General features: G+C 33.7%; 11 protein-coding genes and 1 pseudogene across 12 annotated transcripts, besides 6 other annotated features; 7 read left to right on the top strand and 5 right to left on the bottom strand.

The window, feature by feature from the left end:
• Positions 1 to 3,388: part of a mobile genetic element that runs on past the window's edge.
• TVAGG3_0984550 lies at positions 963 to 1,194 on the bottom strand (annotated as a pseudogene). The gene has a single exon. A coding segment is annotated over exon 1 (232 nt).
• Positions 1,240 to 1,665, top strand: TVAGG3_0984560 (uncharacterized protein; the record flags this gene model as incomplete). Its single annotated transcript, XM_001299440.1, has 1 exon — positions 1,240 to 1,665. The coding sequence occupies one exon, from the start codon at positions 1,240 to 1,242 to the stop codon at positions 1,663 to 1,665; it is 426 nt and encodes a 141-aa protein (XP_001299441.1).
• Positions 1,693 to 2,322, top strand: TVAGG3_0984570 (uncharacterized protein; the record flags this gene model as incomplete). The annotated part of the gene is made up of 1 exon (XM_051253990.1): positions 1,693 to 2,322. One exon carries the CDS (start codon positions 1,693 to 1,695, stop codon positions 2,320 to 2,322), a length of 630 nt encoding a protein of 209 aa, XP_051079564.1.
• On the top strand, positions 2,482 to 2,886 carry TVAGG3_0984580 (uncharacterized protein; the record flags this gene model as incomplete). Its single annotated transcript, XM_051253991.1, has 1 exon — positions 2,482 to 2,886. One exon carries the CDS (start codon positions 2,482 to 2,484, stop codon positions 2,884 to 2,886), a length of 405 nt encoding a protein of 134 aa, XP_051079565.1.
• TVAGG3_0984590 (uncharacterized protein) lies at positions 3,054 to 3,290 on the top strand (the record flags this gene model as incomplete). The annotated part of the gene is made up of 1 exon (XM_001299441.1): positions 3,054 to 3,290. The coding sequence occupies one exon, from the start codon at positions 3,054 to 3,056 to the stop codon at positions 3,288 to 3,290; it is 237 nt and encodes a 78-aa protein (XP_001299442.1).
• Positions 3,389 to 4,930: 1,542 nt separating the features above from the next.
• Positions 4,931 to 5,771: a mobile genetic element.
• A 364-nt stretch (positions 5,772 to 6,135) lies between these two features.
• TVAGG3_0984610 (uncharacterized protein) lies at positions 6,136 to 8,082 on the bottom strand (the record flags this gene model as incomplete). Its single annotated transcript, XM_001299442.2, has 1 exon — positions 6,152 to 8,068. One exon carries the CDS (start codon positions 8,066 to 8,068, stop codon positions 6,152 to 6,154), a length of 1,917 nt encoding a protein of 638 aa, XP_001299443.1.
• Positions 8,083 to 8,764: 682 nt separating this feature from the next.
• On the bottom strand, positions 8,765 to 10,515 carry TVAGG3_0984620 (WD repeat-containing protein family; the record flags this gene model as incomplete). The annotated part of the gene is made up of 1 exon (XM_001299443.1): positions 8,794 to 10,515. The coding sequence occupies one exon, from the start codon at positions 10,513 to 10,515 to the stop codon at positions 8,794 to 8,796; it is 1,722 nt and encodes a 573-aa protein (XP_001299444.1).
• Positions 10,516 to 10,570: 55 nt separating this feature from the next.
• On the bottom strand, positions 10,571 to 11,691 carry TVAGG3_0984630 (uncharacterized protein; the record flags this gene model as incomplete). The annotated part of the gene is made up of 1 exon (XM_001299444.1): positions 10,780 to 11,427. The coding sequence occupies one exon, from the start codon at positions 11,425 to 11,427 to the stop codon at positions 10,780 to 10,782; it is 648 nt and encodes a 215-aa protein (XP_001299445.1).
• A 53-nt stretch (positions 11,692 to 11,744) lies between these two features.
• TVAGG3_0984640 (SMAD/FHA domain family) lies at positions 11,745 to 12,820 on the bottom strand (the record flags this gene model as incomplete). The annotated part of the gene is made up of 1 exon (XM_001299445.1): positions 11,852 to 12,820. The coding sequence occupies one exon, from the start codon at positions 12,818 to 12,820 to the stop codon at positions 11,852 to 11,854; it is 969 nt and encodes a 322-aa protein (XP_001299446.1).
• Positions 12,821 to 14,002: 1,182 nt separating this feature from the next.
• Positions 14,003 to 14,040: a mobile genetic element.
• A 555-nt stretch (positions 14,041 to 14,595) lies between these two features.
• Positions 14,596 to 14,632: a mobile genetic element.
• Positions 14,633 to 17,930: 3,298 nt separating this feature from the next.
• Positions 17,931 to 18,627: a mobile genetic element.
• A 207-nt stretch (positions 18,628 to 18,834) lies between these two features.
• Positions 18,835 to 23,473: part of a mobile genetic element that runs on past the window's edge.
• TVAGG3_0984690 (protein of unknown function, DUF4106 family) lies at positions 19,737 to 20,390 on the top strand (the record flags this gene model as incomplete). Its single annotated transcript, XM_051253992.1, has 1 exon — positions 19,737 to 20,390. One exon carries the CDS (start codon positions 19,737 to 19,739, stop codon positions 20,388 to 20,390), a length of 654 nt encoding a protein of 217 aa, XP_051079566.1.
• Positions 21,308 to 22,020, top strand: TVAGG3_0984700 (uncharacterized protein; the record flags this gene model as incomplete). The annotated part of the gene is made up of 1 exon (XM_051253993.1): positions 21,308 to 22,020. A coding segment is annotated over one exon (713 nt), but the record flags the coding sequence as incomplete, so codon positions are not given.
• Positions 22,527 to 22,643, top strand: TVAGG3_0984710 (uncharacterized protein; the record flags this gene model as incomplete). Its single annotated transcript, XM_051253994.1, has 1 exon — positions 22,527 to 22,643. A coding segment is annotated over one exon (117 nt), but the record flags the coding sequence as incomplete, so codon positions are not given.

The raw sequence follows: 23,473 nt of genomic DNA on the forward strand, positions 1-23,473 counted from the left end.
GTCATTTATTTTTGTCAGCAATGAGGTCATTCGCGATAAAAATAAGCCGCTAGCGGCAAGGGCGAAGCCCATGTGGTCATTTACAATACTGCGATGGTAGAGTTTAAGAGTTGTGTTTCAATATAGAGACAGTCCTTATGGTCTGGAGGTAAGAACACTGGGCAGTTATGATCATGAGTGGAGAACATGTCTATCCAAAACTCACGATTGAAGCCAGTTAATTTATAGTATTTAGGGTTAGGAAGTGGTGAAGTTCTTGTATGACCAATGAACTCATTTTCAACGCCTTTGGCTATATTAGAGTAAAGTATTGCTTGCTTTCTATCCCAAATGCCAGGTGTTACAATCTTTGAAAATTCATTTTTCCTCGGAAGCATTGCATCATAATTGAAAACATTCTTAAAATCATCACTTGGTTCAGAGATTTGAAATCTTATACGTAATGGATTTTTTTTCTTTTTAGCTACTTCATTGAATGGTGAGAATACAATGAATTGACAGTCACGTGTTCCATCGGCATTTGATACAAACTCGTAATGAAAAGCTATTAATCTTTCTACAATTCCTTCTTCTTTCAGTTGTGCAAGAAACTCACGTAAAGGCTGTAAAGTTTGTACTTCAATGTTAAACTTCTTTTGAAAATTTTCGTAAAATGTAATTATACAGTCTTCTAACGTCGTACTGTCATTGAAGTATTTGTATATGTGAATGTTTTGGGCGCTTAAAGACTGTTCGTCATTTTCTATCTCGACTTGAAGTATAAAGTCAACCTTTCTGAAAGCACGTGTTATATACATAGATGTTATGCCAATGTACTTCTCTTCATTTATGTTCACAATCCAGTCTGTTGGAAACTTAAATGTTACTCTGTTCCCCTTTATTTTGACGTCAGGGTTTTCACTACTGAACGCAACAGATAAAGGTATTTGTCTATACATTTAGTTCCGATAAAAATAACCCATTTACTCTTTCTTTGCTTCAGCTTCTTTAGCTTTTGCTTCAGCTTCTTCTCTAGCTTTCTTCGCCAGTAGTCTTGGGTTCTTTTGTCTTCCAGCAGCTAATGCAGCAAGTTGTTTTTCACTAAGTTTTCTCTTTGGTCTCTCTGGCTTTTGTTCTTTTTTGTTCCTTCAGTTCGGATAAAATTTGCTCACGAATTTCTTTCTTCAATGCTTCAACATCTATTGTCTGAGTCATTTGACTGCGGATAAAAATCTAACTTAAAACTTTAACCGATGTAAAATGAGCTTGTCAAAATCAGAGCGAGAGTCTATTATATTAAATGACGCCAGAGGAATACAACATCCTTTCTATTATGTAAGTCAGAGTAAAGATGGTAAAATATACGTAAGAAAAAGAAAGGTTCCATTAGCGAATGCAGAAAGCGACAGTATTAAGGTGCATGGCAAGGATGAAGTCCATGTTAAGCCTTCTATTCAAACTGAAAAGTCAATAGAACCAGAAGAAAAGAAGCCAGATGTACTTTCAATAACGAACCAAGAGCTTATTGCAAAGTTCGTGAATTTCATTGAAAAGCAAACCGAGTCAAAGAACCCTGACCCACCAATGAAAGAAGTTGAGACAAAAGAGAATGTACAGTTCATTGAAAATGTCAAGAAACAACTTCCACCACGAATGCCAAGAAGAAGAGTGAGAATAATGAAGTAAATAGATATTTTTATCCGAAGTAAATACATGCAGAACGAACAGTTAAACGAATTTACTCCAGCAGAGCATATTCATCAGATTCGCTCATATTTCGATATCATAGACAATGCAGTTCAAATTGGTGACACTAATAGAAAATATTCTGACGCAAAGATTCCATCACAACCTGGAACTGCTAAAGATAACACATGGGTAACATTCAATCTCTCACCTCCTGGTGAAAATATGTTGGACCTTTACAATACATTCATTACGTATAAAATGGAAGGTCAATTTATTGTAGATAAAGAAATTGGTTCAGGTTCCAATAAAACAAACCCACCAGGATTTTGGATTGGTTTCGATGACGCTTTCTATGCAGTTGCTGGATATCAAATCCTTGCAAATGGTCGTATCGTATATTCTCAAGACAACGCAAGAGAAGAAGCATATATAACTTCAAACTCACAAACTACCGAACAAATAAAGAAAGTATATGTTTTCTCAAAGGCTCGACATGAAGATGTATGGAGTCATTCGGGAACATGCAGAACAGGACAAATTGTTAGTGGTCCAATTACAGCAGGAAAATCATTTGATTGTAAGCTTCGTTTAAGAATTCCTGTTAGAAGATTCCTTCCATTAGAAGCTATTCGATTTATTCCAGCTTTTGCATGACACATTCAGCTTAAAGTAAAGTTCAGTAGCGACGCCTTACAATGCACATCTATATCTGTAAATGATATCATTGCTTTCAATCCAACTCTTAAAGTTGCATTTGCTTCAGATTCAAATCCACCGACAAATAAATTTGTTCCATGGAATGAACCATTCACTATGATAACGAAGGCAGTAGAAGCTAGTGGAACAGTTACTATTACAACTGTAACCCAGCAACTATTTCGAACAAAGCTGGATTTTAACGAATGTTTCATTCATCCAAAGTCATTCTCTTTAGACCCTAACATTTATACAGAACTTGTAGAACATTATACAAACGAGGCTTTATGTTTTCCTGTTAAAGTTATGGATTGGATTCCTATGGACGGTTCATTCTCAAAGAATACAGATAGTTCAAGTGCAACATTTACAGCAGCTTATACGCCTATTAATGTTAAAAGTATTTGGGCACTATTTAGAAAGAAAGACAACTATTATGTTAATTTTGAGAACCCTAAGTTTAAATATCTTCAGCTTTCCATGGGAGCTTATGGAAATATTTGCTTTATTTCTTTTCAATGACTCCTGAACCTATGGAAGTACAAACTCCTGTTCAAAAGTCAACTCCTAAACCGACTCCAACATTTAAACCAGAACCTACTCCTCAAATAAATCGTAAAACTCCTGCGTTTCCTTACTGAAAAAATAACGTTATTTTTATTTTATTTGAACATTTTATTTAGAGTAAAATGACGACTAAAGTCACTGAAGCAATGAAACAAAAGTTTTTGGTAGAATACATTAAATCAGGAACTATTCCAGAAGGTTTTTACATTCATACTATGAAGGATGGTAGAGTTCAGTTTAGAAAGATAAAGCAACCATTAGATAAAGAAGGTATATTAAGGAAGATTAAACTTCATGAGGACAACATTGCTGAACTTAAGAAGAAGTTAGAAGAGTTGGAGAAAGGAAGAGAGTTATAAAGCAATGAATTCAACAGGGTAGAAAAGAGGTTAGAAATGAGGTTAGATCTAACCTTCTACCCTAAGTTTATTTTTGCGCTATGTTTTCATACGTGTGAAGTCGTTAGTGAAGTCGTTAGTGTGTACGTTAATGTGTACGTTAGTGAGAACGTTAGTGTGAACGTTAGTGAGAACGTTAGTGAGAACGTTTATTTTTACATTAGTGAGTTCGTTAGTGTGTACGTTAGTGTGTACGTTAGTGTGTACGTTAGTGAGAACGTTTATTTTTTCATGCATGTGCATTGTGTCGCGGGGAGTTGCCATGGGCAATGACCTGCGCACAATATATAGCGTACAGAGAGGTGAGATGAGGTGGTTTATGTGATAAATACTTTACGTGGCAGAAATAGTTTAAGGTTAAGTTAGTGTGTACGTTTGTGTTGTAAAATATACGTTAACGGTTTGTAAAGTGTCAGATTGACATATTTTCGGTAAGATGGCGCGCAGTGCCACCATACTGAAGATATGTATATTAATTGCGTAATAATAAACATAATTTTTTAATTTCATTTTTAACAAGTTTTTTTAAATGTATGTAATGAATAATTCATTAGAATATGATAATGCACATTGTAACAGAATAGAACAATCACCAAATTTTTTTTTTTGAAATTAAAAAATAAAAGTAAAAAGTATAAAGTAATCTAACCAAAAAAGATATTTAAAAGAATTTTGGAAAAACAGAAAAGGATAATGATATTATTTTAGATACACAATCGATGTACTGAAGAATAATCCGGTAAAATGATGATATAAATTAGATTATTTACAAGTAGCTAAAAGAATAAAACTATAATATAAAATAAATGAAGTTTAATGAAACAATAAAGGTTAAATAAATAATAAAGATTTTTATTTTATATCAGTATTGAGAATAAGTAACAGCTGACACTTGGTAGGCAACTTCTTTATGTCTAGAAAATTCTATCTTGCCTTTTATTTTTTTCTCGCTGTGAAACGTATATTCGGTCATTTTTTTAAAAATTAATTTTTGTTAGAGATAAGAGCTAAAACTCGGTAAACAACTTCTTTATGTCTAGAAAATTCTATCTTGCCTTTTATTTTTTTCTCGCTGTGAAACGTATTCGGTCATTTTTTTAAAAATTAATTTTTTGTTAGAGATAAGAGCAAAACTCGGTAAACAACTTCTTTATGTCTAGAAAATTCTATCTTGCCTTTTATTTTTTTCTCGCTGTGAAACGTATTCGGTCTTTTTTTTAAAAATTAATTTTTTGTTAGAGATAAGAGCTAAAACTCGGTAAAACAACTTCTTTATGTCTAGAAAATTCTATCTTGCCTTTTATTTTTTTCTCGCTGTGAAACGTATTCGGTCATTTTTTTAAAAATTAATTTTTTGTTAGAGATAAGAGCTAAAACTCGGTAAACAACTTCTTTATGTCTAGAAAATTCTATCTTGCCTTTTATTTTTTTCTCGCTGTGAAACGTATTCGGTCTTTTTTTTAAAAATTAATTTTTTGTTAGAGATAAGAGCTAAAAACTCGGTAAACAACTTTTTATGTCTAGAAAATATCTTGCCTTTTATTTTTTTCTCGCTGTGAAACGTATTCGGTCTTTTTTTTAAAAATTAATTTTTTGTTAGAGATAAGAGCTAAAACTCGGTAAACAACTTCTTTATGTCTAGAAAATTCTATCTTGCCTTTTATTTTTTTCTCGCTGTGAAACGTATTCGGTCTTTTTTTTAAAAATTAATTTTTTGTTAGAGATAAGAAGCTAAAACTCGGTAAACAACTTCTTTATGTCTAGAAAATTCTATCTTGCCTTTTATTTTTTTCTCGCTGTGAAACGTATTCGGTCATTTTTTTAAAATTAATTTTTTGTTAGAGATAAGAGCTAAAACTTTGCAGACAACTCCCCCATGTCTAGCAAATTTAACATTCGTCTCCCATTTTTATATATTTGGTTTAGAATGTTCGAAAATGCGTAATATGGTCATTAATATTAATTGAAAAGAACCTTGAATTAATTCAATCTGATCTCACAAAATATTTTAAATTACAAACTTTGTAGTTTGAATAGATAATTAGTATTAAACTCAAATAACTAGTTTATTTTTGAATAAAAATTATTTGAATTTATTCAATTTTGTGATTTTTCCTTCAAAAATCAAGTTTAAATATCTTATTTGCCATATAATTATAAATACAATGAAACATATTCGAAATTGAAAAGAATGACTTTTTCTGTTCTTTCAATCATTCAATTTGAATTTTGCAATATTGGATTTCTCATTAAATAGCTATTAAAAACAACAAGCAATTTAACTTACATTCAAATTTATTTGTGTTATATTCAATCTTCTCAAAACTTATAATTTTCGGCTATAGCATGATTATATGCTATATAATATAATAAACCTATAATAGTATCATTCTTTCAATTATTTGAAGAGAAAACCGAAAAAATCTTTTTTCGGTCTATAACAATATAAAATTGAGAGCAAATAATAAAAAGTTGCTAAGTCATGATTTTATCTTTCATATTCTAACATAAACTATTGATACAAACTAATTCCCGAAATTTTGACAAATATAAGATTTTGAATTTCTAAAAGAAATATTTGAAATATTTTAATAATATAAACTTCATGCATTCTTGCTTGATAATAGATTTATCAATTCAACAATGAACTATATCAGACATTTCAGATCAAAAGATATCCAAAATCAAAACCATTATGAACAATCTATCTTTTGGTCCACAACATTGATGTGAAAAGCGTAAAAATGTAAGAAAGTATTATAAAAAGAAGATAATAATAAATCATAATAAATTTACTGATTGATAAGTAAAGTCATAAATATTTAGCTGGTGCTATCAGAGCTGCTGTTTGAATCAGAGCTTTCGTCGCTAGTATCATGATGATGGCCGCTTTCATGTCCACGGTGGCTGCTGTGAGCAGATCCCGAACTGTGATGGTGAGAGCCATGCTTCGATGATTCCTCTTCAGATGATTCTTCTTTCTGTTCTTCGACCTGGTTTGCATATCTTGGAGGATTCCATGTGTCGTCTCCAAATTTCCGCATGAATCTTTCACGTTGCTGAATTGATACTTCTGGCTTATGACGATGATCGCGGTTTGATGGAGTGCGTCCACTTTCTGTGACATCTCCTTCCTTCACTCTCTGCTCGTAGCATCTCTTACAATGAGGTCTGTTATGGCAGCACAAAGCATCTCTTGTATCAAGTATTTTGCCGCATATTCTGCAGCAGAAGCATCTCTTGTGATAGAACTTGTTATGCCAGCGGATTTTTGTGATATCGTGTAAAGCAATTTCGTTCTTGCAATATGCGCAGCTCTTGAGATATCTAATACCTTGCTCTGGGCAGTAATATCTGTTGTGGTGAACGACGAAGTTCTTTCCCTTCAAAGTTTTTTCGCATTCGTAACAATTGAAGCATTTGACATGGAAATTATGGGTTCTGTCGTTAACATACCTGCCAAGGATTGGTTTATCGCATTTCTTGCATTTGCGCTGATTAGCTATTTGTTTGCATTTCAAGCAACAAACTTCATTCATTACTACTTGGTAGTTTTCTTCCGTTAATTTGGTTGTGCATTCGAAACATCTCAAACAATCCTTATGAATTGCATGTCCTAACTCGCGAAGTGAAATAATTTGATCTGTATCCTCAAGGAAGTCAGAGCAAACGTAGCAACGATTGAGTTTTCCGTTGATCTTAGCGCACTTCAAGCATAATGGTGATTCCTTATGTATTATGCACTCTGGTGGAGTCAAGACTTTGTTGCATTTACTGCACTTGAAGCAGTCAGGGCAATAGCAATTACCAAATGCATAAAGGAACTTATCTTTGCATGTTTTGCTGCATACTCTGCATGTTTTGAGCAAAGAAGTTTCTGGACCTTCATCTGCTCTGAACGGAGATCCAGTTTGCTTTGGTGCTTGTGTCTTTGGAGGTGGTGTAGAAATCATACCACTCTGGAATGCCATTGAGTTTGGTGTAGCCATCATACCACTCTGGAATGCCATTGAGTTTGGTGTAGCCATCATACCACTCTGGAATGCCATTGAGTTTGGTGTAGCCATCATACCACTCTGGAATGCCATTGAGTTTGGTGTAGCCATCATACCACTCTGGAATGCCATAGGATTAGGAGCTGGAGGTGGTGGTCCTGCCATCATTCCGCTCTGGAAATTCATCTGATTTTGCTGCATAGCGATTGTTCCTTGAGCTGGTGGTGGGGGCATCATTCCGCTTTGGAAGCCAGCTGCAGGTGGTGGAGGCATCATTCCATGAGCAGATGGAGGGGGCATGACACCAGGCTCTGGAAGTTGAGTGCCGAGTGGTGCCTGTTGAACGAATCTTTGAGAACCAAATCCGCTGTCCATCGGTGGAGGGGGAAGACCTGAACTTGGTGGTGGTGGAGGTAAGCCGCCAGGCATTGTCTTCATTGTGGTTGTTGATTCCGTATAAATCATATTGCTGTTCATTGGAGGTGGTGGAGGGAATCCAGTGCCAGGTGGAGGTGGCAATCCACCGCCAGGAGGTGGAGGTAAGCCACCATTTGGTGGTGGCGGTAAGCCATTATTTGGAGGAGGAGGAAGGCCACTGCTTGGTGGAGGTGGTAAACCGCTGTTTGGTGGTGGAGGTAAGCTATTGTTTGGTGGTGGAGGGAGAATTCCGCCTGGAGGAGGAAGTAGACCACTAACTCCTGGTGGAGGTGGCAATCCATCTGGGGATGGAGGAAGTCCACTCATATTTTTGATATAAAATTCATTCAAAAAATTGAAAAATTTAATTTGAAATAAAAAAAGTTTTTCTGTTTCGATTTTGAGCAATTATAAAATGAGTGTATGATATGATGGAATTTGTCTTTGGATCCAATATTCAAGAAAAATCATATTAGTTCGATTTTATACTGTTCTTCAAGAAATATTGATTTCCGAATATTCAAATCCAAGTTCCATCAATGATAATACTTGGATGCAATTTGTGTGCGAATTCAAATAGCATTCGATTAGTATGTTCAGGTTTGAGATGAAATTTTGAAAATCTTGTATTCGTTTGTAATAGTGGATTTGGTTCAACAATTGCCTGCTATGGAGCTAAATTCAAATAATTTTTGTTGTAAATCTGTATATATAAGATGATATAAGTCGGAATAATATAAAACATTAAAATGTTAACTTAATTCAGGGTATTGCATTTTGGAATCATAACTTCTGGTTAGACCGAAATGGATTTAGTTATCTATTTGTGGTGGTAGACAACTCATATTTTTCTCAAAGAATTCAACCAAAAATTTAAAATCATGGAGAAACGTGGATTATGGTAGGTATTCTCCCTAATCGCTTTTGGTTTTTCCGCATTTTTTAAACTGCTGCATAATCAAGAGGAGTTTTTCCAATTCAATTTATAACTTCACAAAGAAAAGTAAACTTGAAAATAATGAGAAGAAAAACACTTTTTTTATTATAAATCCTTAAACTGAAAGCAATGCGATGCCGCCATCAGCACCAGCAGACATTACATGAGAGTTATCAACAAATCTGATATCGGCTGCTGATGAGCTATGAACTGGTGAAGAAGAGATCATCTTCATTGAAGCTGTATTCCAAACAGAAACATCGCCATTGATATGGCCAATTGCAAACTTTTCACCATCAGGAGAAAGTGAAATTGTGTTTGCTTCCATTGTTTTAATGGAAGAAACAGGTTTAGTTCCTGTTGAAGGAGCCAATTTATAGATATGGCCATCTTGTGTTGCAGCGAGCAATGTATCATCATAAAGACAGATATCTCTAACTCCTGATTCGAAGCAAGTGAATCTTTCGAGGAGTTCTTCTGTCTGAATATCGAATAAGCAAACGCTCTTATCGATGGAAGAAGAGTAGATATGAGTTGCCGAGTTAACAAAGCAGATTGCGGAGATAGGAGCATCATGCTTAGCGAACTTAGTCATCATATTACGTGTTCTTACATCCCAAAGCCTTACCGTCGTGTCATCACCACCTGATGCAAAGAATCTTCTCGTTGGAGCGACTTCAAGGATGTTAACACATGTATGGTGTCCGTGCTCTATCTTAAATAGATGTTCGCCTGTCGTGAAGTCATATCCACCGATAGCACCGTTCTCGTGGCCGATAACCAATAATGAGGGGGATAAACCAACACAATGTGGGGGAGAGTGGTAATTGACTTTGAATGACAAATTGCAGGAAAGATTGGAACTGTTCCAGACTTTGATGGTTTCGTCAACACATGAGCTGACAGCTGTACCGTTACAAACTGAAATGGATGTAACTTCGTGTGGATGGCTGTCCCAAATCACGGATCCGTCGTTTCCCATTAAAGATCCGTCTTCTGTAATAAGGCGGCTATCGTAAATTGAAGCAATCGGACATTTAATGTTCTGAAGAAGCTGAGATCCATCTTCGTTGATCGCAAATATGCATCCATCGCGGCAAGATGCAATTATTCCGCCATCTGGTGCGCTGTAGATTGATGTAACGGAGCCTTTGCCAAGATGATTGACTTTGATCATTGTAAGGCTGTGTAAATCAAAGACTAAGACATCAGAAGACGATGTTCCACATAATAAATATGTTTTTGTAAAAGCCATGGCTTTGATGTCACGTGTATATTTTCCTTGTGGAAGATTTGTTGTATCAATCTTTCCTGATGGATCAACAATGTGAAGCTGGACGCCGTTTGGACCTGATGTAGCAAGATAGAATGTAAGAGTTGGTCTGCCTTTGACATCAGGAACTTGTCCTCCCCATTTAACACAATTTGCAAATTGTATCTTCTTGTGGAGAACCATATTTCCTGATGCCATATCCCAAATGATCAGGCGATTATCATTTGCTGTTGTTGCAAGAAGACGCTCATCATTACTGAAGTTAATGGCAGTAATTCCGTTGTCGTGCTCTGATAAACTGTATAATTGTTGTTTTGTCTTGTAATTCCAGACAATAATATCTGATTCACGACCATTTTCGCCTGATGCAATCATTCTGCCTTTTGGAGACATGTCAATTGCAGAAATTGTGTTTTTATGCCCTCTTAAAAATTTTTGTTTTCCGCTTTGATCTTCAATGATGATATTCTTTGCATATGGATAAATTGTGCTGTCATCTATTGGATTTACAAAGAGACATGGCGTTGTAATTGATGAAAAGCCTCGGAATGAAACAAAATCCATAAATGAACGTTTTAAAAAATTGAATCAAAAATAATCGTAAAATAAATAACATTTGCTGGAATCAAAGAAAAAAGCTATTTATATTAAAAAATACAAAACAATAAAACAAAATAAGCCTATACAGCTTGAATAATAGACTATAGAATGATAAATAAATTTGATCAAATCAAAAAATGAGAACACGCATAATAAATCTTGAATTTTGCCGAATTAGTAGATATCAGTGGGGTAACAAAGGGATATATCGATATTATTCGGTGATAATTAATCATTATTTTCGAGGAAGTTTCTGGTTTCTTCTTTTTCTGGATTTGCCCATGGAGTTTGCAACGTAATGCCGTTCTTTTTCTTTTTCTTCTGAGCAGCAAATCCAAGAAACAGAGAAATCATCGCATGAACTACAGATTGGTAAATAATAGTAATTCCGATAGCTTCTGTTGGTTCTGCAATTGTAGAATGTATAGATGTAAGACATGGTGTAGCTGAGATATTGCAAGGATCATTATAAAATTGATTAAATTTATGAAAACTGCAGCATTTGAACTTTTTCTCAATATCAATGATAAATGATTGATTTAATGACTTTTCCCAAACGTTTATCATTGTTGATATGTATCCTTTTGAATCTGACCATAAGAATAAACCATAATAAAACTCTAGTAAGCCAAACAAACCAATTGCATAAGATATGATAAAGGTAATTAAGTTAGTGCATTTCTTTACGATGAAATATGTTATCAATACTGTTAAAAATGATACTATAAAAGAAACGAAATTTAGAATTTCGATTGTGCGGTCGAGATTGACTAAACCAGTTGTCGTAAGCCAAAACCGTATGGCTGATATCATGAAAAATGTTGATATTGTTGAAGCAATTGATAGTAATAAGGAAAGAAGTCCAATCCAATTCATTTTTTATGGAGAGAAAATCAATAATAATGGAGTTGAGGTTACGAAAAGAGTTAAAATCGAAATCTGTTAAAGGTATCTTTTGATTTTCATGATCAAAATAGCTCGCAGTGCTTTGATATTTGGAGATTTTTGAAAAATCAAAATAATTTATCCCATAATGCAAAATATCATCTTAGACAGTTCTAGATTTTTCAAATTCATTCAAGAACACTTGAAAATTCTTCTAAATTTCGAAATATAATTTATGAAACATATCTAATCAAGACCCATTAATTCATGATAACCACAAGGTGAAATTTAAAAACATATGTTTGATACATGGAATATATTTAAAATAAAAAACAAAATTAAAAATAACCAATAGCATGGATAGAAATAAGAGAACAATTTCCTATAATTCTTCATGATATGGTGGAATCCCGAATTATTTGTCCAAATTCATAATTTTTGTGGCAATCAAATAAACTGCTTCTTCAAGTAGTTTTCCGTGAGTATTCTTAATGTTTCCTTCGAGATTGCAGATAACATTCTTCAGTTCTTCCTCATTGAATAAGAGAACTTGCTGTAAAGTGCATTCTGTCAGCCAATGGAATGAAAAACGAAGATTGTGTGAATCTGATACTTTCTGATTGAATGACCAGAATGATTCACGGTTTTGCAACGTCCATCTCTTTCGAATTGAAAGCTTCACAACTTCATCGGATCTGGCAACATTTAATGTCTTCAACAATGGTTCAATGCTGTAAACTATTTGAATTCCATTAACCATCTCGGCTGAATCTTTGCCAAAGTCCATTTTAGGTAATTTATGGCGGCAATATGGGCATCGAAAAGTGTGTAAACGTTCAAAACAGCTCATTGACCACTTGGACAAGCATGATACACACACATAATGACCACATATCAACTGAATCAATTTGTGTGAATGTGAGAAACAGACGCAGCATTCCTCGTTCTCGGTATCTGTTGAAAATTCGTCATTGAAATCTTTGCATTTTGAGAAATCGACTTCAATCTCAGGCAATATGAATCGGTAAACACATTCTAGGTCTTGCCTATTTTGTAGGAAGTCACCAACTAAATATTGATTTCCTCCTGCAAAGACAACTTCATCCTTATGGAATAATTCATCTCTGATAATTTTCTGACCATTGATAAATGTGCCATTAACAGAATGCAAGTCATCTATTGTAAAATAACAATCAAAGTATTTTATATGACGATGAATGCATGCATGGAGCTTAGAAACTTCTTTCTTTTTCGTTGTATCCATTTTCACATCTCCTCTTCTTCCAATTGTTGTTTCTGTTTTATTGAGAATGATAGCCTTTGGACATGTGGCATTTGGCTTATCGCTAATTCGGATTAAAAAGGCGGATGTATTAGCAAGCATAAACCAAAATACTTTACTCCAGTTTATTAAATTTCGATAAATGGCTGAAAAGTGAGAGAAATATTTTATCGGAATTTTAAAAGTTCAATAAATATATTAATTATCTGTGTACTAATATATGTTCAAAAAATCTCGATATTTTGAATTAAGTATTTAATTTTTAATTATGTTAATCTTACTACGAATCACATTTGCTGAATGATTATTTTTATCCATACAGTTGCAAAAAAATGGTTTTTTATTTGAATATTGTTACTATAGCCATTATAATTAAATGTATGAATGAATTAAATTGATGGGTAATTCAATAATTTTTTCGAATGTATTCAATAATTTGTTATAAACCGATAAGAAGATAATACAAAAGTTGAATTTAAAAATTCGGTCATTGAGTCATAATTATTCCATAATCATGTAGCATAAGGATGTCAATTCGGAAAATTGTTTTCGTTTTAGGAGAATATAATTTTCCGTTTGGAAAATTTAAAAAGTGAGACGCGCAGGATTCGAACTTTATTAAAAGTTGATTTAAATATATTCTAGTGTGGAATCTAAGGATAATATCATATTTAAAATAAGAATATACGAGTTTAGGTAGTATTATTTTTTTCGATAAATTTGAGAGTATGTACGTTTAGGACATCAAAAGTGTCAATTCGCTCAGCGAAAGCTGAGCTAGCTTCGTTCTCGAAAGAATAGGGAAGGAGTGAAAGAGAGTGATACAGATGTTGACACATTCATATCATTTCAACAAATTTTGATCAAATTGAAATGCAATGAAATTCAATTCACTTCATATCCTTCAGTCAGTACATCGACATCCTTCTACATCACAATGATAACTCGTGCATCAATAGTTCTACAACTAACTCAGAAAAAACAAGATTTTTCCTTCCAGCTTACAGCTTTTAAAAAGTTTCGATGATAAAAATCACTCTACTCTTGTTTATCGATATGTTGTGATAGTAGGTAAACGTATTCTTATCGATATTAATAAAAATATTTTTACGAAAATCTGAACCAATTACAGAGTTATTCATAAAGTTTATGATAACTGTAATTACTTCATCTTTGTTTTATATTTGAATAAACAATTTAATTTAATTTGCATAATTTTTTTAGTTGAAAGACAGGAAACTTAGTTGAGTTTGTATTATTTTTATCGTTCAATTCATTGTATATTGTTGTAAACAGAAATTCATCAAAAGTGACACCTCAGAAAAGCTAAAATATTGAATTTTTGGAACTTTTGATAGAGCACGTTTTTAAATATTAATTTAAGTAAATGTATATTTTGTAAAGATTCTTTTTAATAAAAAAATAAAATTTTGAAGGAGAACACAAAATCTTCTGAAAAATAATATCACATAAACTCATATTATTTTCTAATATATAACTATTTTTATAAAAATCAAATTCAATGATCTTAAAAGCGAAGGATAAACCTCAAAATTTACGAATATAATGAGTGGGAATATAATGCTTATCTATCATAAAACAATATGAAATATTCCCACTCATTATATTCGTAAATTTTGAGGTTTATCCTTCGCTTTTAAGATCATTGAATTTGATTTTTATATAAAATAGTTATATATTAGAAAATAATATGAGTTTATGTGATATTATTTTTCAGAAGATTTCATTCTATATGCCTATGAAAAGTACTCTCAAAACTAACTTTTTCCTAATTATAATTAAATCTAGAATATTATATTATGCATAGTATTATTTCATTTTTCTCATTCAATTTAGAATTTACAAATGTCAAAAAATTGAGAGCTGTCACTTTTGATGAATTTCTGTTTATTACAATATGTGAGTGATCCAGATATTTAAGATATTTGTTAATTTTATGAGAATAAATTTAAAATCTCATGAAATATAAAGGAGAGTAATATTTTTCATTTTTCTTTTTTTCTTTCTCTCAAATATTTTCTATTGGGAATTTTCTTGTTATCAAAAAATAATTTTAATATTTGTTTATTTCATTACATACAATAAAATTTTAAAAACTCTATTTCTTCACAAGAAAATTTTTTCCTTCATATGAAGAAACATTTTGTTCTCCATTTGATGCTGAGTCTAAATCTCGATTTTTGAATTTTCTTCTTTCCAAATTTCTTTTTTCCAAATTAGAAGTTTAATTCAAATTTTCAATAGTTTATATATTTTCTCAAACCGTCTCAGATTTTCTCACTTTTTAGGGATTTTCTCTCAAAATATACAAAAATAGTAATATCAATACATGTGTCTAATATACTTTAAAACCATCGAAAAAAAAAAAAAAAAAAAAAAAAAGGTAGTGGGGCTTCCAGGCACTTCGTGCCCTCTAGCCCCGAAGATGAATGAGTATAATGAAGTTTTTTTTTCTTGGGGTGACCTTCCAGGCACTTCGTGCCTTCTAGCCCACATAAATGAAGTTTTTATTCGGAGGTCTTCCAGGAGCTTTTCACAAATTATATATGTTTTCATGTTTTGTCAAGACTTCTTCGTAAATGTTTTGTCAAGACTTCTTCGTAAATGTTTTGTCAAGACTTCTTCGTAAATGTTTTGTCAAGACTTCTTCGTAATGAGCGTAAATGACCCAAAAATAATGTTTATGTTAGAATGTTAGATCTAACACGTTTTCTAACATGTTTTCTAACATCGTAGAAACTCATGATTTCATCGTAAATGTTTTGTCAAGACTTCTTCATCGTAAATGTTTTTAACTTCACTTAAAATGCCACGTAAGCTACGTAAGAATATACGTAAGAGGAAGAGAGCATTGAAACATCCAATAGTAAAACTGACACCACAACAACAGTTGCAACAACAAATGCTGAATGACCCCACTATGTTGCAACAAATGTCAAGCAATCCTATGCTTTTAAACCGAGTCATTGGTGCACAGAGTGGAGGTTTAAGAGCGGCACTTTTAGCGAAAATGGCAGGCTATGGTGGAGCTGCAGACGGAACAGCCTATAACCCTCAAAGTCAAATGAATTTTGAGTTCACTCAAAAATCAAATAACAGATGTCAAAAAGTCAACATAGACATACAGAAAACAAATAAGTGAAAACGAAAAGAAACTAGAATATGACAGACACACAAAGAAACTCAATGAGTTAAACGTAGAGAAAAAGAAGAAAGAAGAACAACTGAAAGAACTAAGTACAGAGGAATATGCGAAAAAAGTGTCAGAAAAAGCAGCAGAAGTAGCAAAAATGGAACAAGATGTCATAAATTTGAAAAACCATACTACTCAATATAAAATACTGAAAGATGAAGAGATAAAACAAAAAGCCCTGAAGACATATATGGATAGCGATGAGTAAAAAAAGAAGTTGAAGCAAATGTAAAGGCAGAAAACTTTTACAGTTGCAAAACCAAACCGTACAGTATGAAAACTTAGCACAAGAAAGTAAAAATAACGACGCAGCCATGCAAAAGGCAATGAAAGCGCAGAATATATAAAGCTAATAATGACTGGTTAGATGCCCAAGCCAACGCTAAAGCAGCCCAACTTATAGGGTCAATAAGGACAAAAATACAAGCGGATGAAGACAGTTCAAATGAAGCTTTACAAATGCTGACTTTAAGAACGCTTTCGAAGCTCTTCATAGTAAGGTGAAACAAGTGAACGACTTCTCATCTGGAAAGAAACTGAAGTCTGAAGGTTTCGACAAAGAGTTAAAAGAAGTAGCACAAAATATGACGAAAATAACAGATGCAGCAACGAGACAGGCAGTTCAAAGTGCCTATGACGCCGTTAGAGCAACTGTTGTGAAAAGTCAAGAAAAAGAGTTACAACAGACCAAAACAGACCTAGTAAATGCTTTCTTAAAAACGAAAAGTCAGGTAGGACATTACGCTGCAGATGGAACATATGTGCCAGCTGGTGGAACTTATATACCACCAAACCCTCCAAGAGAAGCACCTGCACCAGGACTACCTAGAACATTTACATCGTCACATGGACACAGACACAGGCATGCACAACAACCACCTCCACAACCAGCACAACAACCAACACAACAACCAGCACAACAACCAACACAACAACCAGCACAGCAACCAACAGTTCAAAACCCTGCACAACAACAACCACAAACAGAGCAAGGACATAAAAGAAGTAGAGAACAAGGAAACCAAGAATTCTTAAAAATGCTTAAAGAAGAGTGTGGTTTCCCAGATACTGTTGACTTTAGTGACAGATATAAAGAAGCTATAGAAAGTTCAAGGATGGAAATACTGACCCGAACCTATTTAGCTTTATGGCTCAGCACCAAAACGGATATAATCTCAAACCTGGAAAATACAAGCTCGCTAAGGGATATGATTTAATAGCATATCATCCAAATGACATGGATGAATTTACTCCGAGATATTTGATGTCAGAGCTAAATGACAATTCAACTTTCGTCATGAAACGCGTAAAAAATAGAGACGGAACGAAAGAACAAAAGCTTATGAATGCGGATGACGTAAATAGGGAAATTGTTGAAAACGGTCTCGGAATATATGAAATGCCAGCAGATGAGGTACAAGAAACTCAACAGGAAGAAGTTCAGATACAACCAGACATGGAAGAAATAGTTCAGCAACAACAGCTAGAAGAGCCTGAAGGAAACGAACAAGTCCTTCCTTTGGAAACTAACTTCACAGAACTAGATGAAGATTTGGAACAGCCGAAAAATCTTGACCCTCAACAAGAGCATGAGGTGAATATGGAATCTTTCCAAGAGTCTAAGAAAGATTCGGCTGACATAGTAGAAGAATATCGAAAAATGTTTGCCGACATACAAAAGACCCAACACCAGATGAAAATATTCAGCATAGAATGAAAGTACTGAAAGAAAATGTACACAAATACAACAACCCTTTTTACTTACGAGCATTTAACGTTCAATCTTCGGATGAACTCGGTGAAAATAAAAGGTTAAATTTCAAGAAAACATATAGAAATGAAACATTGTTTAAAGTTCATTCAGAACCTAACCAAGATGGAAACAAACCTACTTTTGTTTCTGCAGACGATGGAACTACAATGAGATGGGGTCATAAAGCTAATCCAGATAGGTGGTTCATAAACTTACAACCACAATTCCAAGAAGTTGTAGACGCAATGGAAGTCAATGGTGAACGAGATATAGCTGGTATTTTAAGCGCGGCTTTAATGCCATTGAAAGATATGAAACATGCAGATATTTTGGACCAGTATGAAATGAACATGGCTGATGGAAATATAACACCTGACGTTCTAAAACATTTATCTCAAAGAACTACACAGAACCATAGAGATGGTATATTTGGTGAAGAGTTTAGAAAGAAAGTTAGGGAGATAGAAGGAAGAGAACCTATTGTACATGACCTTGCAAACGAAAGTTTACAAAATGTCATAAAAACTTACTTTGCAGACAATGAACCGAGAAGGATGAATATTTAAAAAACTCAAATGGACAGTACCAAATGAAATGTTAGTATTGAAAAACATTTCCTTGACAAAATAAAAACCAACTACAGAAATAAACGACGCAAGACTGAAAGATTGGGTAGAAGCTTTCCCATTCACAAAAGATATAGTTGGTAACATGGAAAGAAAACCAGAATGGCTACAAAAACATATATTTGGAAACGAGCATATTCCATATGGACAGGCACTGTTTGAAGAGCTTGAACCAGAAACTCAGGAAAGAGTCATGCAAACAATACGCGAAGACTCAAATACAGACTATGACAAACTCTTTCTAGGATATAGGTTACCTGAGATGGCGACCAGAGCCAAAAGGCAAAAAGGACATGGGAAATTTGCAACATACTAGATGAACATAATGCAAAGATGCAACAACTTCAAGCAGAGGGCAATGAAGGAAAAAGAAGAGTTAAAAACTCAGTCAGGAAGAAAGTAAAGCTTGGTCCACATGGGTTCTATTATGACATATAAATCCAACTATTCTATATTTTACTCATATGAAATGTACGCCGCTCAGAATATAACGCCAACAGTTTTGGATGCTATGAATGGAAATGTTTCCGAATGGTATAACGAATGCGACAATGCCATTAGAAGGTCAGAAATAGTTCCTGGAACTTACGAATATACAACTGCTGTTTCTTATGGAAATGTAGGTGAGTTTGGAGAAGGTTCTTCAACAACAGTAGATATTGCTTGCGACAGGTTTCATATAATTTCTATTGACAACTCATTCTTATACGTGGAACAAGACATTGAAATAAACCTTCTGCCAAGTTGTCTGACAAGAAAGGTTGCAATGGAATTTTCTATGTCGGATACCAATATGCTCCAGAAGTTTTCATGGGATATAAGATATATTCTAACTCTGACTTAGTTCAAACAGTAACATGGGCAAACTATGAATGGTTCGCTTTTGAGAAACTCAGTACAACCACAAGCTAGAGAACAAACAGACCAGTATGCAAACTATTGAGAAAATAAGAAGACTTGACCCTAACGTTCCAGGAGTTTATGTTGACCTTTCTGGACAAACTGCAGCAGCAGTAACCAAAGTAAAACTGAAACTTAGAGTTCCTTTGTCATCTTTCCTCATCTTCAGGTTTTTAAGATACTTGCCAAACTGGGCAGGAAAAATTTCTATCGAAACTTACTCCAAGCAAAAATAACTTAGTCATTGCACCAACGCAAGACCCATTCACTCTTACAGACGTAAAGGGAGCAAATCAAACGTCATTCGCCGACTTTTGCAAAGACAAAGTTGACTTAGACTTTGGTTTCTCAAACTTCAACACTGAAGTAAACTACTACTTCAATGCTGCTGGAACTGCTTGGGACCCAGTTAAGTTCACATGCGAAAAGTTTGAATGCAAGAGAATAGAAAGCAGACTTGCAGTCTATATGTTGGACCCAGATATTTCAAATGCTTTAGCTGCCAAATATATTGCAGTTCCACTTATGTTCCCTATACACCAAATATCTGTCAAAGACTTTGCAGGTGAAGTTGGAAACCAAAGTGCTGACCCAGGTGCAAGAACAGATATTGCCTTAACAACTGCAATGAAACATGCAGATACTATGTTTGTACTGTTCAGACGAACTATAAATGACTATTCTTGCTTCTACAACCCTGGTATTAAATATCATATAAACATAGATGGCAAATACTATCCAAGAGAAGAATATTCTACAGTTGAGGATATGAGGTCATACAACTTGACATTAGATGCTATGAACTTTAACAACAACTTCACAACAACCATTAACCCTGAAATGCAAAGTTCTATTATGCCATATGTGAAAGTATGGACTCATACAGGAGCTCAAAAAACTCAATATACAAATGGAGACCGTTCAAACTTTTGGCTTGGCATTCCATTTGCTGACTCAGAAGACTTTATGGGTGGTATTTCAACTGTTGGTACAGTTCAAATACAATATACTGGTGACAGAGACGGTCCAGATGAATTGAAAGCAAAGAAGTTTACAAAACCAATAGCACTTTTCACGGAAGATGCTCTTTTGAAGATTCGTTCGATGAAACCTGCTGGGGCTCCTCAGATTGGTATAACGACAGCTTCCATCGAGCAGATTTTGGCAGCAGGTCAGTAAGTTGTTCTTGAACTGACTTCTCTCCGTCAAATATTGACAGTACGCCAGTTTTGACATAAAATTGTAAGATAAACTTACCTTTAGAAATATCTGTAAGTTTTGTTGTTATATTTTTGTCAACGTCAAGAACTTTCACCATCTCGGTTATACCAACTTTCTTTGCTTTATGAAAATATTTTGGTTCAGCAAAGACTGCTATTCTATAACATTTTCCATTGTTTGTATAAAGAACTATTCTATCAATGAACTTGTATTGTTTGTGTGTGTAAACTTTGTTCTGCTTCAATTCGAAGAGATACTCAAATACGTCCATCTTTTTATTCTAAGTAAAATGTCATTTCCGAAAAATAGAAGCGTAAGTGTTTCAAAAGGTTTAATGGCGATGGCAGATGTGAAGTTAAATTCACCAACTCAAACAAACAGTCAAAGTGTTGTTGTCAATGTCAAAGAAAGAGATGTTGAAGTGGGGAAACCATACGAAGACGAAGATGGTATAACAATAGTTCCTGTAAAAGAACAACCAACATATCCTGAAGTTAGCAGAGACTTAAGTTCTGTTGCAGATATTCGAAATGACTACCAACAACTGAAAGACAAACTTAAAACTCAGGAGAAGATTTGTCAAGCTTTAGGTATAATGTTAAACTTGGTCGAACACAACCCTGTAAAAGTGAACTCATATGTCATTGCACCTCATGAAGTTTTGAAAGAACTATTGAAACTTTTGACAGAGGCAGACGATATAAACATCAAAGAAATAGAACCCGACATTAGTTGCTGTGGTGTTTCATATAATGTCATTGACAAGATATACGTTATGAAAGGAGGTGAAACGTTGAACTTAAAATATAGTTTCCCAGACGTTATAAAAATATTTGACGACCACAACATTTCATTAAAATTTATTTGCTAAGTAAATGGCAGAAGATATAATGGTTTATACTATTACGACTAAAAACCCTGAGTCATATAATTCTATAACAACAAACTTACAAAGTCCTCAAGGACGGTATTGTAAACTAACCTTAAACACAATGACGACTAAAGCCTGTTTTGCTCTTTTGACACCAGAAGATTTTATTGTTGTGAATGGTAAAAAATACTCCTTTGAAGATACTTACTCAGATATACCACCAACAGGTTTTGTTGACTTATTTAATACTTTAAGGACGAGTGTAACATGTGCTGCAACTAGAGCAGGTTTCATTATGTTTGGATGTCCGACTGAGTTTACTATAAACGATATGAGCTATAATACAAAACTTATATCTGGTTTTTACTACCAACAGTTTCCTATAACAGGAAAAGGTGTCATACAAGGTTTGTCTGTTCCATTGACTTTAAGTACACCTATTTTATATATTGTTTCAAACTTAGGTTCAAAGTGTTATTCGAATGTCGACAGAAACTATTATGACCAAAAGATACTTATGCGTATAAACAATACTTTCTCTGCTGGTTTGCCTATTGTTCATTCGAATGCAGAATTTTCAACCTTAGTGAACTCAAACACTTTGGCAAGTATAACGTTGACATTAGTTGACGCAAACTTTGTTCCTGTAAAACTTTTATGTCCTATGTATTTGTCAATGACGGCAGAAAGTTTCGAATTGGAAGATGCAACTGGTGAAAGTATTGTACTACAAGAACAACTTCAACAACAAATAGCTCAAGAACAACAAATGCAACAAATAGCTCAAGAATAAAAAAAATATTTTTTTATTTTTATAAAAATGTACAGAATAGATGTTTCAGATTTTTATGACTTCCAAGCATTCAGAAATATGTGTCCATTTCGAGACTATAACAAAGCAGTCGAGAATTTGAAACGTTTAGTCATTTATGTCGACTCTGCCCCAGAATGTTATGTCATGAAAGAATGGGATGTTGTCTTTAACAAACCTAAAGCGACAATAGTTTCAGAACAAGAATGTAGACAGAAACTTAAGAAAATAAAAGTTGTACAAGTTGGAATGAAGATGTTAGATGCTTGGGATATCTTATTGTCAAAGTTAGAAGATTTTTCAGTTCGAGGTATAAAGTTCTATACACCTTCTCCAAACTTCTATTCTATCTTCACTGGATATAAATACGAACAAGTAGAATGGAAAGAAAATATTATAGAAGCTTGGTTAGACCATGTCAAAGAAATTATATGCAATGGAAACGAAAGAGTCTATGAGTATATCTTATGTTGGTTTGCAAATATCTTACAACATCCAAGTGCTAAAAATGAAACTGCTCTCATTATAATTGGAAAACAAGGAACTGGTAAGAATACTTTCTTTACAGATATTTGTGCAAACTGTTAGAAGGTTATTCGAATCCGAATATGACAAACTTAGAAAACATCTGTGGCAAGTTTAACTCCTCAATTGAGAATATGAAACTTATAGTTTGCAATGAACTTCAAAGTATAGATACAACAAAAGTTTTGAACTCAGATGCTTTGAAGAGTCTTATAACAGACAAAGTTGGAGTTGTTGAAAGAAAGTATAAAGACCAAAGAGTTTGTGAAAATGTTGCAAATTTCATCATGGTTTCAAACAATGCTGTTCCGATGAAGTTAGAAAGTTCTGACAGAAGATATGTAGTTGTCAGAACGTCAGATTCTCATATGCAAGATACAGAATATTTTGACGCTTTGTCAGAATGTTTGACATCTGACTTTTACAACCACTTGTTCTCATATTTCATGACATTAGATATTTCTAAGTTCAATCCAAGACAAATTCCATATACCGATGAGAGACAAACATTGTTAGAAGCAAACAAGAGTGTTTATGAACTGTTTATAGATGAGACTAACTTTGAGTGTTTAGATGAAAGGTCATTGTACGATGAATATAAACAATATTGTCAAGAGTATGGTTATATGGCAGCTTCTAAACGAACATTCTTGGCAAATGTCAAAAATCTTTTAGATGTTCAGAACGGCGTATATACAAGAAAAATTTTTCTGAGTAAAATTTTAAAAAAATATTTTTTTATCCGATAGAAAAGATGACGAAATATATTTCAGTAAACAAGTACATGTCAGGACTTAAAGAAGAACTAGACCCATTCGCTTATTTGAATGTTTA

Source organism: Trichomonas vaginalis, chromosome I (genome assembly GCF_026262505.1).
Source record: "Trichomonas vaginalis G3 chromosome I, whole genome shotgun sequence".
NCBI classification, from domain to species: Eukaryota; Parabasalia; order Trichomonadida; family Trichomonadidae; genus Trichomonas; species Trichomonas vaginalis.